Below are 17,302 nucleotides of genomic sequence, written 5' to 3'. Positions count from 1 at the left end.
CAGCAGCATCAAGAATGTCGTTTTAGATTTTTTACAAAAAAAGGAAAAATCTAAAAATTCCCGTTTCCCAATTTTTCGAAAAAAATGTCTCGAAATGTTGATTCTTGTTCAAGTAAAACAAAATTATATGTTTTCTTCTGTTTTTTCATCAAAATAAACTGAAATTTAAGAAGAATTGGATTTTTGTTAATTTTCTAAACCTTCTTCCCGATTCTTAAAAATATCTAAAATTTTCGTTTTTCAATTTTTCAATTATCTCTGAAAAATCGAGAAGTTTTCGATGACACCATAAACAAAATGTTGAATTTTTTGTCAATATCCTAAAAAAACTTTTACGATTTTCCAGAAAAACGTAAAATTTTTCGACGACGCCCTTGACGGCGGCATACAGACTTATTTCTGAGAATGAATTCAAATAGGAAAATCTCAAGAATAATGAGAAAAAGCACAATCTAGACCTGAAAATGCACTTAAAAATGATAAGGTGAGTAAAGGGCAAGAATGTTGATAAGAAATGATGCAGTAATAGTTTTTAAGTGATTAAAACAGCAAAGTATTGTAGGCGTAGCTTTTCTTGAAAACAGATTTATCAAAAAATAAGGAGAACGAACAAAAAACGGGGTATTTTTAATAAACAAAATGTGATAACAGAACAACAAGCGAGTAGTAGGAATAGGTTGGAACAATGATCAGATTGCAAACAAAAATATAGAAGACAACAATATGGAGAAAAACGAAATTTTGAGATAGAGCGAAGATTACTCTTGCATAGCTTCATCATCTTCTGCACTTTCAGCCTCTTTCATCTCCTCGTCATCGAATTTCAAATCATCAAGCATTTCGGCAAGAGTTGGAGCATCTGGATGATCTTCTGCGTCGTCTCCATCAACATTTGGTCCTTTCTCTGCGTCCTGCAATTTATTTGGTTTACAACATTATATCATTCTAATTTTCTCTCACTTTATAAATATTAATCTTCTCTCTCATCAGTGCATCTTCTTCGATATCCTCCATAAATCCTTGGAATTCATCAGCAACTGATGCCGTCTCATTTCCAACAATATTACCATCAACAACCAATCTCTTCAACTTCCATTGACGTTTGGCTGTACGACGAGTTCTATCGAATACCTGAAATTCATAAAATATTGAGTATTCCTCCAAAAACTGTAAAAATACCTTTCTGACAATAATTGCATCCGGAACATTATCAATGTTCATGGCATCGAAAGTTGCATTATTCACATTGCAGTTCTTCATGTCGAATGCTGAATTTTAAAAATGTTTTTCCAAAAAAATTCTAATCAGAAACTTTAGAAGTAAGTAAATAAAGTTATACACAATAATTGAAACTAACCCATAACCAAGTCTCCAGGTGATAACAAGTGTCCAATGTGAGTTCTAGCTGATAGAGATTGAGCATCAGACATTCCAACTTGATCACTTCTCACCAACCATACATCTGCCAATTCGTGTTTCTTACTCACATATCCGTGGCCTGCCTTTCTCTCAAAGTTATTTACAGGTTCCACATCGAGAACGTAGAATTCTGTCAATTGTTTTGGTCCGCAAAGAGAATCGAAAGGCTCTCTCCAGAAATTAGTTCTGTAATATGCCAATTTTCATTTCTTTTCTAGATATTTGTACTTACGCTTGAACATCAACCAACTGCAAATTGTTGGGGTCGATGAGAGTGATGACATTCGAGACACGAAGACAAAGAACGATTTGTGACATATTTCCGTATTGTTGAGCCTGTTTCTTTGGGAGACAAACGATATTGTCTCTGCAGATTGGTACGATTTCAACGCAGAAAGTGTGTTTGTAATCGTATGTGTTGTTTTTGGTATCGTGAGAGACAAGTTCCTGAAATAAGAAAATGTCATAACTGATGGTGAATATAATATGGTGTTTTGCGAACTGACTCGTAAGAATTCAGAGAATAATTTGAAAAAGGGGTGCGCGGCAATTCTACAAAATGATACAGTTTGACATGTTTTTCTAATATGTTTCATCAAAATGTAATGGTAAAATACATAAAAAATAATTGCTTTGCCGGAAAAAATCAGATAAATTATCAACAAAAAAAACAATTCGGGTAGTTTTCAACGTTCAGTAATTTTTTGAGCACTTTCAGTTGTTAATAAAAAGTTATTTTCAGATAAATCAAAACATTTTTTTTACATTTTACTGAAAAATATTGGGAGAGCATGCCCCTCTGGCTCATTTCGTAAAAATGCCGGTCGGCAATTGCTATGCACCCCTGATTTGTAGGCAAACTGATGTCAATTATTTCAGCATCATCGACTTTCACAAACCTGCGCGTAGTGATATTTGCATGGAAGTACAGTCATCAAAAAGTCGACAAATTTTCTCGCTTCTTGTTGTTTCGCAAAGTAAAAATCAATTCCAGTCGGAACAGGCTTGACTCCAGTACATTCTTTGTGAGCGGAGTGTTTGAGGAGAAGTTGTTCCAAATAGAAAAGAGTCTTCTTGAACTCTGCACGTTGACGAACTTGCACACAAGCACGCCAGAAATCTTTGGCTTCAGCACGACGACAATCATCGCACAATTGACTGTGAACGGTAAACTCAACGACGACAGCTTGTTGTAGGATTGTATTAGTGAATACTTCCTTTTGAATTGTGATTTTCACTTTGATACGCTTGGAGTGAGCTTCTGTCCATACAAAGCACGCATCGGTCAGACGAACCTAAATTTTGGATTTTATTGAAAACTGAAGTGATTCCGTGAATGATTTACTTTCGTTAGCATTGGCTTCAACTTTTTCAAGCAAATCGAAAGAAGTTCTTTGGATTCCAGTTCTGCTCTCATCCATGCACTTGGTGGAACAAAGTAACGATCACAAAATTTGCACATGTAAATTGTGCCTGAAATTTGAAAAATTATTATTTCAACAATTTTAGAAAACTCACATTGCCGAGTGATTCCCTCGGTAATATCTACCCTCGAGCGAAGGCATCCACTGCACATATTCGCTGGATTTGGTTCAATCGCAACACCGCATTCGCAGCAAGCGATTAGACCAACTGTCGGTTTTATGTCCAGGGATTGCATTTTGACTGAAAAAAAATATATAATTACTGCAAAATCAAAGCGATCTGCTTGCAAATTCTTCAAAACTACGAATATTGAGGATATCAAAACATTTTTTTAGGAAGAATGGAGAAAAATTGCGAAAGAAGAATGACCCTGCAAACGTGCTCGCCCGAACTTTTCAAGTAAGACATTTGAGCGGATAATTCAAATAAAATATCCAAGCAGGAACAATATAATCCCTTAAAGTTTCTCATTTAAAAAGAGGGTGAAAAGTTTCCTCTTCTTTATTTTAGTTACAAATTCATTCAACAGAAGTTAATAAAGGCGAGAGATGAGGTAAGAGCATGCAATAATAATAATACTAATTGGTATGCAATAAATAAAAAATAAAAATCAATTTTAGCACTATTCAGTTGTGGAAAGTGCACTTCTTTGCATTCGCTTTGCGAGACGAGCCTTTTGAAGTTTGTAGAGAACATTGCCGGTATCGGATTCCTCTCCGCGATGCCTTGTATAGCCGTCGGCAGCGTGTCCAGTACTGACACCGAGAGAATTAATCATTAGACGAGCTGAAAATTATATCTTTAGTTTTTGCGAAAATTTAAAATCATTTAATGACAATTATTCATCAATAATTTTGAGTTGTTTCGTCTTTAAACTTAGTTTTAAAAAGAAAATACCATTATTCATAATCCTCTCATCATCATTCTTTGTATTTATCACTGGTGAAACTCCGTATTCGTACAAATTTTTCACTTCTTGGAAAGCTCCTATCATAGTGTTAAGTCGATGGAGAAGCATTCCGAGAGTTTGAACAAAAAGAATAATTAGAAGGAAAACAACAATTCCCATTCCAAGTGGATCTATTTTTAATGGTTCATCGGTTTCCTCGTATTGTCCAGTCATCTCATTCATTTTCGTCCATCGGAAGTTTTCTAGAAAAAAAAAACAAATTTTTTGAATTGACCATAAAGGTAATATTGCTTACTGATTGGCGAGAACTTGATGCTGAGCACATTTTTGTGTTTCTGAATCAAAAAGATGGCAAGAGCAAGAAGAGAATTAACGAGAAGAATAGTGAAAGCAATCTGATTTCGTAGAGAAGCCAATCCTTCGGCGACGGCTTTCATTTCAGCTGGCGTCGTCTTGATCGGTTTCAGATATGCATTGATGAGCTCGTTCCAGAAAACCTTTTCCGCACTTTTCAGTTTTCCTCGTTCACAAACTTTCAAGCTATGACTTGTCATCCACACATAACGGTTTGCCTTCTGAATCTCTTTTTGAGTCTTCTCTACGTTCTCTTCAATCGGAAAATCTGCAGTTTGAGTTTCTTCTTCACGTTTCTCCTTCTCCTCTGTTGCATCGAGAATTTTCTTCACGTCGGCACCACTCTGAAAATAAATTATTAATTTCACATTTCTAAAGTTAAAGATAACCTCAATACTTCTCAAGGCTAGCTCCATTCTCTGCATTTTCTTTTCCATTTTCTCTCGTCTCTCTTCATGTTCCTTCTTCTCCCGACAACTGATTAATCTGAATCCCTTTTTCACAATATCAATCACTCTGTCTATAAATTGTTCCATAGGCGCTTTTTTCGTCTTTTGTCCCGTTGCCTTAGCGACAGCTTCACGAGTTCCCCACGTGATAACGTTGAGATTGATGAGCGAATATAAAGTGAGGAACACATATGTAGATGGAATCATGAGGAAGAATACGACACCATGGATAATATTCGTGAATTCTTTTGGATGAAGACATGCAGCAAAGAAGAAGATTCCGACCATTGTGACAATGAAGAGAGATGTAGGAGCGAGAACAGCTGAAAATTGTCGTAATCAGGATGAAGGGATAATGTAAAAACGCACTCTCGAGAACAATTTGACTGCTGGTAGCGACTAACACAGCCAACATTACGAACGCGTACGCAATCGACATGTACTTGGCATAGATAAGTTGAATATTCGACTCTGTTGTGAAACAAAGAACAATGAAAAATCCTATCGGAATTCCATTATAGAGCATCACATCAGATCCTCGAAGTTCAAAAGCAGCAACTTGGGCGAATACGAGCATAGTGAATATAATGGCAGGTCCGAGCATTGAGAAGAAGATCACAAGGAATTGATAGGCGATGTAGGCATATGAAATGGCGTCATTATTTTCTGAAGCTCTCTTGTAATCCATCAGAAGATCTACTGTATTAGCAATCGACGAAGGAGTCCAGCGTCTACGTTGATTGAAAAATTCTTCGAATCCTTCCGGAGCGTATGTTTCAGCATCAGACGCAGCGGCGTATTCGATACGATATCCTTGTTTCAAAAGCAATGTACTTAACCATCTGTCTTCTCCTTGATCATATTGGACGTAGTGACGTGGTTCGGAAGCGGTCTTAGTATACTTGTGCATGATATTGTCATCCATCAATGCAGATGCACGGAACAATGAGAAACATCCAGGCGCACAAAGGACACAACCGAAAACATGTTCAGCAGCCTTTTGAAACCAATGAGCAATAGCGTACTCAAACTTCTGATACCAAACCATTATACCATTTCCAATTGGGTGAATTCTTCCACAAGCACATCCAATATCACTTTTCGCATTCATCAAGTGGAGAAGACGAAGAAGTGCGTCAGGTTCGAACTTAGAATCTCCATCAATAGCCAGAATAAACGTGTTGTCAGCCATCTGTTGTCTATCTTCAATAGAAAGTGGGCAATCCATGATACGATGACCAAGAAGGTAATACATGTACATAACTTGGCTCCATCGCTTTTTGTGTCGAATCATCTTTTTATCCTTCAAATGTACGAAGAGTAAAGTTCCTGATGGAAGTTTTACAACAAGACGACCACCGTAAGGTGTATTGACGAGAATTCTTGTTTCCATCTTTCCTTCTTCATTTAATCTTTCACCAGTCATTTCATTGAGCAAGTCAAAGAACATGTTGAAGTATTCATTTGGCTGCCTTTTCTCTATTCCATCTTCTTCGACATCTTCCCATGCGTCATCGAAGAAAATGTGACCTTCCAATCGGTATCGAAGTTCATTAGCTTTCTTGTTGTTCATACGTGTCGCATGATCCACATCAAGCTTCAGAATACTACGAAGTACTTGTCGCATCTCGGTTTCTGTTTCATGCCACATGGTTGCACATCCATAAACCGTAGACACTCTGTCAACTTCATCGTTTCGAATTCGTAGCTCATCATTCTCATCCGATATGTCTTCTTCTTCGGTAAGCATAGTTTTTTCTTGCCGATTCAGTGAATGTTGGAATACCACAAGAGATTGCTCGATGCAGAGGCCATTACAGACAGGAGGCATTGAAGAGATGCTAGAAACATAATTATTGAAATATGAAAACAAAATTGCCTCAACTTACATTTCTTCGTTCGTATCAAAGTATCGTTGTCTAACCAATCTCCATCCTCTATAGCATCCTACCAACAACCAAATAAGGCAAATGTAAAAGTCCGGAGATGCGATTCCTCGTGCGCTTTGGAACCATTGATCACACACCCAATGAAGACCAAATCTAGCCAATCGTCGAGCTATTGAACATGTGGGTGATTGGCAAGCATAACGGACGTATCCATAAGCGATGAGAGGAGCAATGGAGAGTGGGTGCACGAAAGAGAACGGATGCAGATCAAGAGCAGCCAAGAAGCGTGAAATCCCTCGCATGACAAAATGGAGAACAATGATTCCGGTGGCTAGTAGAAGAAGCCTCCTGTAATTAGGGAATTAGTATAAATGCTTCAGTTTTTGATATCCTCACGTGTGGGGTTGCCGTGTACTGAAACTAAAGAATGCCTTGACAAAATGAGATGAATTAAGCTTCTTGTGATCGTTAATATAGACAGCAGATACCTGTAAGTACAATTTTTCTTCCAGAAAAAATCAATTATGCTCACCAGAACTGAAACTGTACAAACGATGCGCATGAGGGAAACAATAAGTTTCGTGGTGGTGTTCATCTTCCGTACAGCATATTTGAGCCTGTATAACTCATCAAATGAAGTACCAGAATGCGTTGTGTCAATCCAAGATTCCCAAAAGCCAGCTGAAGTGCAAATTACTCCAATCGGAAGTGCAATTATAGCTGTGAACTTGTTATCAAATAGCGCCCAAACATAACAGCTACTCATGAGAACCAAGAACATAATGACATGTGGAATTGCAACGAAGCATCGGCCGAGACGATTTCGGAATGATCTTCCTGTTCTAGCAGCAGAAACCATTGCTACCAAAGATCTTTGCAACACAGCCACAAGTGGGAAGCATGCGCTGAGAACAAGGCATCTGGCGAGATCCAATTGAGGGAAAACGTGGAAGCTCAGAACGGCGAGTCCGATTGCTCGAAGAGATTCCAGAACAACCACTGACTTGACGAGTTGACCACATTGTCCTTTCCACATATCTATGCCAGAACGTATCAGATTGATAGTATCAGGGAAACACTGAATCAATAGTAGCGACAGATATATTCCCGCAGTTGTTGTAGATGTACGTCGAACTGAAAAAAAAATAATTACGACGTTTTGAGGAAATGAATCTTACCGGCGGCTTTCGTGCATTTCCTGGCGAATTTCCCAATGAGATGAGCTCGAGGGACGATGTTAGTAGCCATGATCAATACGATGAGTTTCGAAAAAACTGATCCAAGTGTTAATACTATATTACAAAGTGCGAAAAGAAGTAGCTGAAAATAATTTTTTAAAGTCATTTTTAGAAATTATCGTTTTATTACCTTTGTCGCCTGTAAAACTGTGACCATCCATGGCGAAAGGGTCGGTCCATCAGTGGCAGATCTTTTGTGCGATCGAAACGCATTCCAATAGTTTTCCCCATCGTTCATCCTGGTAACGAACGAAGAGGAAATGGCGAAAAACGGGTGATCACACCCAGACTCGAGGTGAATTCGCGCTTGCTGTTTCGTTGATTGATAAACGTAGTTTGAACCAGAGCTGAAATCCAAATAAAAAGGTCAAATCGACTGAAAATGTTCTCGAAATGGGACTGTTTACAAAAGAAAAATTTCGCGCGAAAAAAGTGAATTTCGAAGCAACCTCCAGCTTTCGCTGCAAGACCCACTCGTAACCCTACATGTCTCTTGAAGTAGTACGGTAGTCATTTTTTATAAAAACAGGTCTACTCAGTCTTCATAAGCGTTAAATCATTGGAGAAGGGATTCATTTTTTCCTGAATGTCATTTAGCTTTTAATTCTCAAAAATGTTTTTTAAGCTAATTCACTTTTTGTTTATTATTGCTAATAAAATTTGAGAGAAGTAATACGTGTAGAAAGAGAGATCAATACGCTTTATTCAGCGAAGGTAATAATTTTAGATTCAATAAAACAAGATAAAAACGGAAAAAATTAATATTCTTCTTCATCTTCATCGTTAAACGATAAGAGACCTTTTTGAACTTTTGGCAAGGGAGCATTCTTCTTCTTCTTCTTTTCTTCTTCGTCAGCTGCAGCACTATCTCCTGCTCGTTTTGTTGGTTTCTTGAAAGTGATTTTCCCTTCGGCAATCAATTTGTCACCTTCTTCCTTTTTCTTTTCTTCCAGCTCTTTTTCAAGCTCTTCTTTCGTCAAATCAGTCTTTTCGTTTAACACAACCACCTGTGGTCTATCTTCTTCCTTCATCCGCATTAAATCAGTTTCATCGTCGTCAAAATCGGCTGGGCCGGCCTCATCTTCGTACTGAAATTAAAAATAAAAAGAAAAGTTGGACGATTCTTATCAAATTTCCCGTTTACAGAGGAAATCAGAATTTAACCTTGTCCTCGAGCTTAGCTGGTTCCTTGTATCCCAATTTTGCTTTCATTGCTTTAATAAAAGCGGGCTCTTCTTGTTCGACGAAATGAAGATTTGCCTGAAAATGTCTTTTCAGAAATTGATTATATTCATATGAATGAACAAATGAACCATTTATATTTTCAATTGTTACCTTGTCTTTGTAAGACATTGAAGATGATTGTCCTCGCTTTGACATGTTCCGTAGCTGAAAAATGTACATATTCCTAATTTTTATCTAATTTTTTCGTAAGATATTTGGTTTAAAAATCAAAAAATATTTCTTATTTAAAAAATAATGATGTCGGCAAGTTGGCGTCAAATGCGGTGTTTCACCGTACACCATTGCAATGCAGCTTGAATGCGTATTGCGCGATATATTTGACGCGCAAAACATCCCGTAGCAAAAACTACAGTAATTCTGTGAATGACTACTGTAGCACTGGTGTCGATTTACGGAAATATTTTATTGGTCGATAAAATATTGGAACAAAACACAGAAAAAATGACAAAGCGGAACGAGAAAACTAAAGAAAATTTGGTATGTCGAAAATTCTAACATTAACTCGTTTTGAAAATCGAGTCCGTAAATCGACAACAGAGTCACAGTAGTCGTTTAAAGAATTATTGTAGTTCTCGCTATGAGATATTTTGCGCGTCAAATATGCTGTGCATTAAGCATTCTCAGAATTTCGTGGTCTCGTAATAAAAGTTGGCTTGCAATTTGCGAACATTGAATAAGATAAATCCTTCCTAATTAATTATTTACATAATTTCTCTGTAAAATTTCTTAATTTTCCCATAAAATGTTATTTAGGTATGGTTCTGTAGTAAGATTTGACTGTTATTCCATTCACCAACATGTGACACCCGACTTTTTTCTTTCCTGTAAAGTCAGAAAATGTTTATCTATTCGGCTCACAATTGCGTTTTCCTCCTCTCCTCCCGTCTCATGATATATTTTGACTCTAATTCTTCAACGTATTGCTCCCTTGTTTGTATTGGTTGAAAAAAAAACAAAAGTAGAAAATATGTAACATTAGAGAAGCAGAGAAAATAAAATGAAATTCGAGCGGAGTCTTCATGAATATTCGATGCCTTCGTCATGTTTGAAGATGATCCAAATAATTTTTGAGACAGTTTATCTTTCTTTGCGCTGTTCTTTGAAACATTAGAACATTTTTATCAGTTGTTTTTAATTGAAGTATGAAATCAAGAAATCATCATATGCCCTAAAAGTCACATAAACTTTTCCATGACAGCAGTAATTTTGGCAATGTTTCAATCAATTTCAAACAAGAGGAATTAAGTTATCGTCATTAAAACATAAAAGTTGATTTGCTGAGTTTCCAAGTTCAATCGGTTTGCATTTTTATCCATAAGTCATGTGATCTTGATCAGTTCCGTATTTCTTATCCCTCGCTCGTCGGAAATCTCTCACACTTTTGTCAATTATTATTCTGGGCCCGAGTCAATTTTTCAGTGTCTCTTCCGCAACAAGTCAACACTTTTTCTCGTTCTCTCTCTCGTTTTCCCTCCTTCTTCTCGACCACGTTACGAATTGTTCGTGCCCCGGGACGTTCCGAAATGACGACTGCTTGCATGAATTAGGGTGTATGTAGAGTTTCTAGTCAATCTGTTCAAAACCCTTTAGTCTTCAATAAAACTGATCTCATCATCTTTTCTTTTTTTTGTGAATCCGGATCGTATCAAAAGTAAATCATCCATAATTTTATTTATCTCCATTCTGCGTTGAAAGAGATTTTGGCTACAGTATGGTTGTCCATTTGTCATTAATGTTCCATTTTACATAGTTTACACTTACACGTAAGGGTTGAGTAGCACCAGTCTAAATGCACTTAAAATGATCCAAAACGACCGAATATCATAATAAAACAGTCCAATAAATTTCTAGATTTTTCATAATTTCCGGCCAACTCTTTGGCAATTGCCAAAATGTTGAAAATAAGAGCTTTTGAGGAAATCCAAAGCAATATCTCGCATGTTCAGACCGATACAATGTTGTATTACGAATAAATAAAAAAAATCAATGTATAAAATATGTAGGGAAAAGAAACGTTTTTTGGACAACTTCCAAAATTATAATGAGTGGCAAAAAATTTCAAAAAATGTTTGAAAAGTTTTATTGTGATAGTGGACCATTTTGTCACCGTAAGAGTAGTTTTAAACACTTTCCCCACTACCTTCAAGGTCGTGAAAATTGTCAATGATATCTCTAGGTTCTTATGAAAATTTCCAGAAACTGTGAAGTTGGTCATTTGTTATTTCCCTTTAAGTTTTCTTTGAAATAATTGTTGTTTATTCGGATAATTTTAAGATATGACAAAATGCAATACATTAAAAATATTATTAAAAATTCTTGTGATCACTTGATGGTATTAAAAGTATATAATAAAAGTCGCGTTGTATCAGTGTGTCAATTTTGCCGAAACAATTATTTTATTGATATTTAATCTTCATACTTTTTGTGTTCATTCAAACATTCTTTCACTGTTTCTTGTCGATTTTTGATCGTTGTCGGTTCATTCTCATTTCATAGCGGAGGGAACTTATAGTGAAACCGAATTTCATCTAATCTTGTTAAGAATGTATGTTTCTGACGATTTAGTAAGAATGCATTTCCATTTTTTTCTTATCTCTCAAGGCTGAGCTCGTATTTTGAAATTGATAAATTAAAGAATCGGTTTTGAGATTGAAAGTAACAAAATAATTACAACTTTCTTTTTAAAAAATGTGCGTCAAGTTTTCAAGAGCAAAAACAACAATTTATTGAGATAGCTGGCTAGTAGAAGAAGATGGAACCCCAGAAACAAATTATTAATGTAGGTAAGTCTTCGTGGCAACGAACAAAAAACAAATCTCGTATGAGTTCGACTATGTATTATATATATTATTTAGCTAGTCAAAAATAGTTTGAAAACTTGAAATTTGGTCGCAATTCTACAGTAAACTACACTGACGAAAACTTTTAAAGAAGCTGAAAAAATATATTTAAAATTCGATAAATTAAAAAAAAAAAGGAATTTCCCTCAAATTCCCTTGAACTTTCAATAATTTCTTGTTATCAGTATACTTTTATGAAAATTACTAGCTGATTTGGCACCAATTGGCCAAATGTTTTGAAGAGCCACTCATCTAGTTATTTCCGTCTAATTATTTGTACATCTCCTCTAAATACAGATTATCATGTGAGAGTCTTTTACGCAATATATTGAAGAATAAAAGAGAACAATATTGTTCTCTACTTCGAAAATTATTTGGCATTATCTACTAATTAGAAATTCATGTGCAATATCTTCTTCTTCATGTTTGATGAATTCTCCAATTGTAGTCTATCAAATTTATATTTAATCCCATACATGCACACTGCGATTTTCAAGTAAATTGTTATCACATTATAGATTCTACGATACGGTTCCGATACGATCTGTAAATGTTCGGACTACACCCTATACCTCGACCTACCCATAATTTAAGAGTTGGAGATTCTTTATGTATTTTATTGGACTACTCCATGACCACACAGCAACAGCCTTCAAATCATTCCATCCTCGCTCATTCCACCACTTACTTTCTCCGCCTCCTCTTCCTTCTCCTCCTTTCCATCCATTTCGCTCTTCTTATTATGTCCCCGCTCACACACACACAAACACACACACACACACAAAACGCTCACAAAGATACACTCTCATTCTCACTCACATCACTTCCAATCTCCTTTACTCGTTCGAAATTCGCCTCATCATTCAATTATCCAGGTTTTAGTTCATTGCTCCAGTTTCAGGATTTTAGGTTCATTTTGAGAAATTTGTAGTTTTTGACCAATTTCTATGATTTGAGCATCAACTAACACTGCAACTGTCTGCCAAAATATTTCTAACGTTTATCGGGTGAAACTCCAAAAAAAATAATTTCGAAAACCAGAAGACACTTTCTTCATGTTTGAAGCTCCGCCCACTTGCTCCCCATTTTGAAATAACTTATAGGTAATCTTCTGTGCTTCTTATGATACTGGTAATCTAGTAAACTTCCCTGGAAAACCGTCAACTGAAATATTTTCAGTTCTGCATATTTATCCCATAAGGGCGGATCCTAAGATTTTAATGATTTTACTCTGAATTTCCATTTCTACTTTTAGAAACATATTTAGTAATCATCCAAAGTTTCACATTCTAAACCTATCCTTTTCGAAAAATTTCGAAACTCAATTTATGTTTGTTTGTTCCTAAAGATTACGATTATTAGTCATAGAAATTGCATGTACTATTTTACATTTGGTTTCCTCATTGAGGTGAACTTTTTCTGTTGTTTCTAAATTTATCAAAGCATACATTGTGTTTCTCAAGTGCAGCTTTGATCAACTATTTGTGATAAAGATTTCCCACAAATTCTTATCACCTTTTCTTTCTTGTTGCCCATTTCGTTTGGAAATTTGTAATACCGGAACTAGACCATGATTCCTTTCGCCCACAGAACGAGTTCGTCTCTCCTAAATTCCTTTCTTTAATCAATGAGGGCTGTTACTAACTGCAAATGTGAGAATTTATATGAGATTTTAGAATTTTCATGTTTTCTTCTTGAATCAAAGATTGGCTCACAGGGTGTTGTTTCTTTTTTCTAGTTTTTTCCTAGATAAATAGTGATATTAAAATAAAAAGGTCCATTTTCAAAATTCGATCTTTTTGGATGTTTGCTCTAGATACCTATTTCTCGTGAGAGTTATTTTTTGAGAGAATATGTTACAGTCAGACAGTAACCCTAGAATAATAATGCTCATAATAATGCTCACCTAAAACGACTAGACACGTGTTTGTGTTGCGACAAACTGCACCAAATTTCGAATCTACCTAATTGTGAGACCAAACAACTGTCACTCAGAAAACAATTGTCTCAATCCAATCAAATATCTATGAAGGATAGTTACCCGGCAATTCGCTGCAATGTATTCACCATCTTTAGCGTTTTGCAATGTTTCTACAAACTATAGAAACTTATATACCAACTTTCGCTGTGCACTTTCTACTAATTTAAGCTATACACTTCTCATATATTTTCAATTTGATCTAACTTTTTCCTAAAAGCAACTTCTGCGCTTGGTAATCTAAAGATGCAAAAGTTGGTGGATAATTTGCGGCGAATTGCCGAGTAATTTCAGAATTTTTTAGTTTGGCCCCCATTCGTGAGGTTATCATGGATATTAGTGGTCACCGTGAGGTTACGGCCTACTGCCTAAAGAAGCACATAGAGGTTGTGGTCGGGATGATGAAGGGCCAAAGGGAGTGTCACCCAGTTCTAATTGCAGCTGTTATATCGTCACGCACTATCGATCGACTCCTCCTCCTCTTCCTTCATTCTTCTTTCGTTTTTGCAATACTCGGGGCAAGACAAAATACATCCGCAAGCGAAAATGACGCTCCCTCTCTCTCTCTATATATATAATATTGTCTCCTGTTTCTCTCAAATTTCCCTAAGTGAGTGAGTGGGGATCGTGGTGATGGGCCGAACTTATTCTCCTTCATGGTTAGTCGTTTTGTGCCGTCTGTCGGTCCGCCCGTCCCCTGCCCGTTTATTGACATTACATATCGCCTTCATCTCAACTCAGTTTGTGTGTGAGCGTATGTGTGTGTGTGAGTTGTGTGTGTGTGTGAGTTGTGTGTGTTTGTGTGTGTGTGTGTGTGTGTGTGAGTGCTTGCCTGCATGTTTTTTTTTCATATCTGAATTCCTTTTCTTCGCTACACACCCGATTCAAAATGATTTAATTTAAATTCGCGCCGCTGCCGCTTTGGGACCCTCCGAGAATGGCTCTGCCACGTGTCACCTTGGTGTTTGCTTGAAGAACGCACAAAACTTGCATTGTCTGCGTATCTCTAGCACTTGGGTGCTCTTTCTCTCAATTTCTTCCACACTCTTATTCTTCACAACATCTTCTGAAATGCTTCTCTTTGTTTCCAAGTCACTACTTCCGTTTTTATCTGTTCGCCCTTCGTCTCTCTTTTTTCCAAACTTAAAAAGTGTACAGTTGGGAATAAGACAAATGTTGATTTGTTGTACTGAATATATTTATATGAATTAGTTTGATCAAAATTAACATTGTCTTCGTATTTTAGTATAAACTGAATTTCAGTTTTCTATGAATCTTATTCAATGCTTATTCTTCGTTATTATCTGGACTGTTTCCACTTCAAATCTAATTTCTTATCTTCCCATTCTCATCTAGATATTTGCTGAATTGGTGTTGTTCTCCTGAATCAGGTCACCACATCACAGCAACAGCAGCAGTTTCGCTCTTTTTCCTTCCTCATACCGCCCGTTTGCCATTTGCATATTCATGACATTCATTGTTTGGTCACCTGCTCTCTTTCTCTCCCTCTTATTAATCATTGACACTACCTTCCTGGGGCGGACCATTCTTCGTAAGAAAAGTGGAAATCGGTTTTTTTTGTAAAATTTTGGAATTAGTCTGTATCGTAATTGCACTTAATTTTTACGTGCCTTCTTAAAATCGCACGGGTTTATTCAGATGGGTCTCGGTGTGCAAAATGTTTATGGTAGACTTTTTGAGTTTTTGCAACTGCTGCCTTGCATCTTTAAATAAAATTATTTCATTTTTAGCGGGTTATTTTCTGTTTAAAATCAGTTTTCAAAGTAGAGACTACCATAAACTGTTTTACGCGCCGAGACCCATCTGAACAAATCTGTGTGTCTTTAAGAAGCAATTTCAAAATCAATTTAAACTTACGATAGAAAGTAATCAACGTTGGTTTATTTCTGAATATAAAAAATGTTCTATTTTCAAATTTTGACCTTAAAATTTTTTAGGCGAAGAACCCCTATTATTACAGTAATGTTTATATTTTTTTTGATAAATTTGTTCGTGTTTTACACATTAAAATCAACATATTCTAGACAAACTAATCGTTTACCCGGAATTTAGTTGCAAATTGTTCGAAAAAATTTATTCTATAACTTTTTTGATAATTTTTTAAGAAGTCATTATGAATTTCGGTGTTTTCAGACAATTTTCGATTCTTGCTTAATTTTAACGACTCGTCAAACATAAAACACTTCTAAACAATTTTAGAATCTCTGTGAAGGGACTAAGTTTACTAGTTTACTAAAACAAATATTTGCCTAATTTTAAACAATTGCATTTTTCCCATTAAAAAGTTTTATTTTTAAATTTATAATATTGAATTTTTGGAAAAATTGTCAAAATAGTCGTTTGTCATGTATTTTATGCTGCAACTTCCTGTCTCTTACTCTCTGCTATTCCTCTCAATCAAATGCACTCTGAACATTTCTCACAACCTTTCGTATCATGTGATGATCTGTTTCTTTCATTTTTAGTCTCTTCATCTTAACTGAAATTATTTTCAAAGCAAAAACTGAAAGTTTCATTTTTGAAAACCAATTCAACTATTTTATGACAAATATGTTAATTAATTTAGACAATTCGAAATATTTGCTCTTATTTTTTGTTTTTCTAAATCTGAAACTTTGGATTGGTGCTAGTAAATTTTAAATATATGTAGTCCAAAAATATAATGACGTTGTTTTCCAAGGACATGTTTTTTACATTTTAATTCCATGGTTTTAGAAATTTTAATATCAAAATCTGAAGAAAAAAATTGAAATAATTTTTTCGAAGTACGCCTAAAATAGGTCGAAATCAGTTGAAAAATCCGTTAATGGAAAAAAGTTTATAGGAAGAGTGAAATACAAATCTAGAGTTCGTCAACTTTTCACAAATTTTAGTATTTTGTTTTTTGGTGAAGTCTGACTTTGATAATTTCTGTGCCATTTTACTGCTAACCTTTCCATATTAAAAATATTCTTGAATAGTTGAACCTTGAATTTTATAATTTAAATTAGAAATTACTTTATAATTTTACTACGGTTTTTCTGGTTTTAAGCAGGCTGTATTTAATGAGTGTCTCACTGAGTTGAATGTGTCATCTTCCAACCTCATCTGCGTTTCTAATACTCGTTTGACCTTAATATAAACTTCTTTCCTTTTCTTTGTATTTGGAAGTTCATATCCAAATACACATATTACATAATTATATTTTATACACATAATTATATTATATTATTATGAATTATATTATTATTAATACACATAATTATATTTTTACTGCAACCTAATGCTGACACAGTTTTTCTGAAGTGGTTGAAAGCTTCGGAACTTGTATTTTTGCGATTCATAGTTAAGATTTTCAGTGATTCTAGTTCTATAGAGCATTTAACGTTGCCCATTTTTTCATTTCCTGAAATTCTAATAGTAAGCGACCAATCAGGCGGTTTTATGAATAATGAAACCCTTTAAAAAAATCAGGTGATGGCAAAAAAGGTTCTAGGAGGAATGTTCACAAGGATCCTATTTTTTCAAGACATTTTGTTGTTTTCTTCTTCACTC

The 17,302-nt window shown here is 35.5% G+C and overlaps 3 protein-coding genes across 3 annotated transcripts; all 3 read right to left on the bottom strand.

The window, feature by feature from the left end:
• Positions 1–573: 573 nt before the first annotated feature.
• T25G3.3 (60S ribosomal export protein NMD3) lies at positions 574–3,084 on the bottom strand. The gene is made up of 8 exons (NM_059713.11): positions 2,938–3,084; positions 2,765–2,892; positions 2,319–2,714; positions 1,652–1,866; positions 1,358–1,605; positions 1,180–1,268; positions 961–1,131; positions 574–911 (listed from the first exon to the last, which is right to left on the bottom strand). The coding sequence occupies exons 1-8, from the start codon at positions 3,077–3,079 to the stop codon at positions 759–761; spliced, it is 1,542 nt and encodes a 513-aa protein (NP_492114.2). The 5' UTR covers positions 3,080–3,084; the 3' UTR covers positions 574–758.
• A 209-nt stretch (positions 3,085–3,293) lies between these two features.
• On the bottom strand, positions 3,294–8,068 carry chs-1 (Chitin synthase chs-1). Its single transcript, NM_059712.6, has 10 exons — positions 7,815–8,068; positions 7,625–7,766; positions 6,979–7,580; positions 6,843–6,934; positions 6,447–6,794; positions 4,927–6,398; positions 4,498–4,880; positions 4,050–4,452; positions 3,742–3,996; positions 3,294–3,630 (listed from the first exon to the last, which is right to left on the bottom strand). The coding sequence occupies exons 1-10, from the start codon at positions 7,920–7,922 to the stop codon at positions 3,467–3,469; spliced, it is 3,969 nt and encodes a 1,322-aa protein (NP_492113.2). The 5' UTR covers positions 7,923–8,068; the 3' UTR covers positions 3,294–3,466.
• Positions 8,069–8,369: 301 nt separating this feature from the next.
• T25G3.1 (DUF4604 domain-containing protein) lies at positions 8,370–9,079 on the bottom strand. Its single transcript, NM_059711.4, has 3 exons — positions 9,020–9,079; positions 8,849–8,944; positions 8,370–8,772 (listed from the first exon to the last, which is right to left on the bottom strand). The coding sequence occupies exons 1-3, from the start codon at positions 9,062–9,064 to the stop codon at positions 8,443–8,445; spliced, it is 471 nt and encodes a 156-aa protein (NP_492112.2). The 5' UTR covers positions 9,065–9,079; the 3' UTR covers positions 8,370–8,442.
• Positions 9,080–17,302: the final 8,223 nt, after the last annotated feature.

Source organism: Caenorhabditis elegans, chromosome I, assembly GCF_000002985.6.
Source record: "Caenorhabditis elegans chromosome I".
Taxonomy (NCBI): Eukaryota; Metazoa; Nematoda; class Chromadorea; order Rhabditida; family Rhabditidae; genus Caenorhabditis; species Caenorhabditis elegans.
Note: the sequence above shows the minus strand (reverse complement) of the source record. Positions and strands in the feature narration are given on the sequence as shown.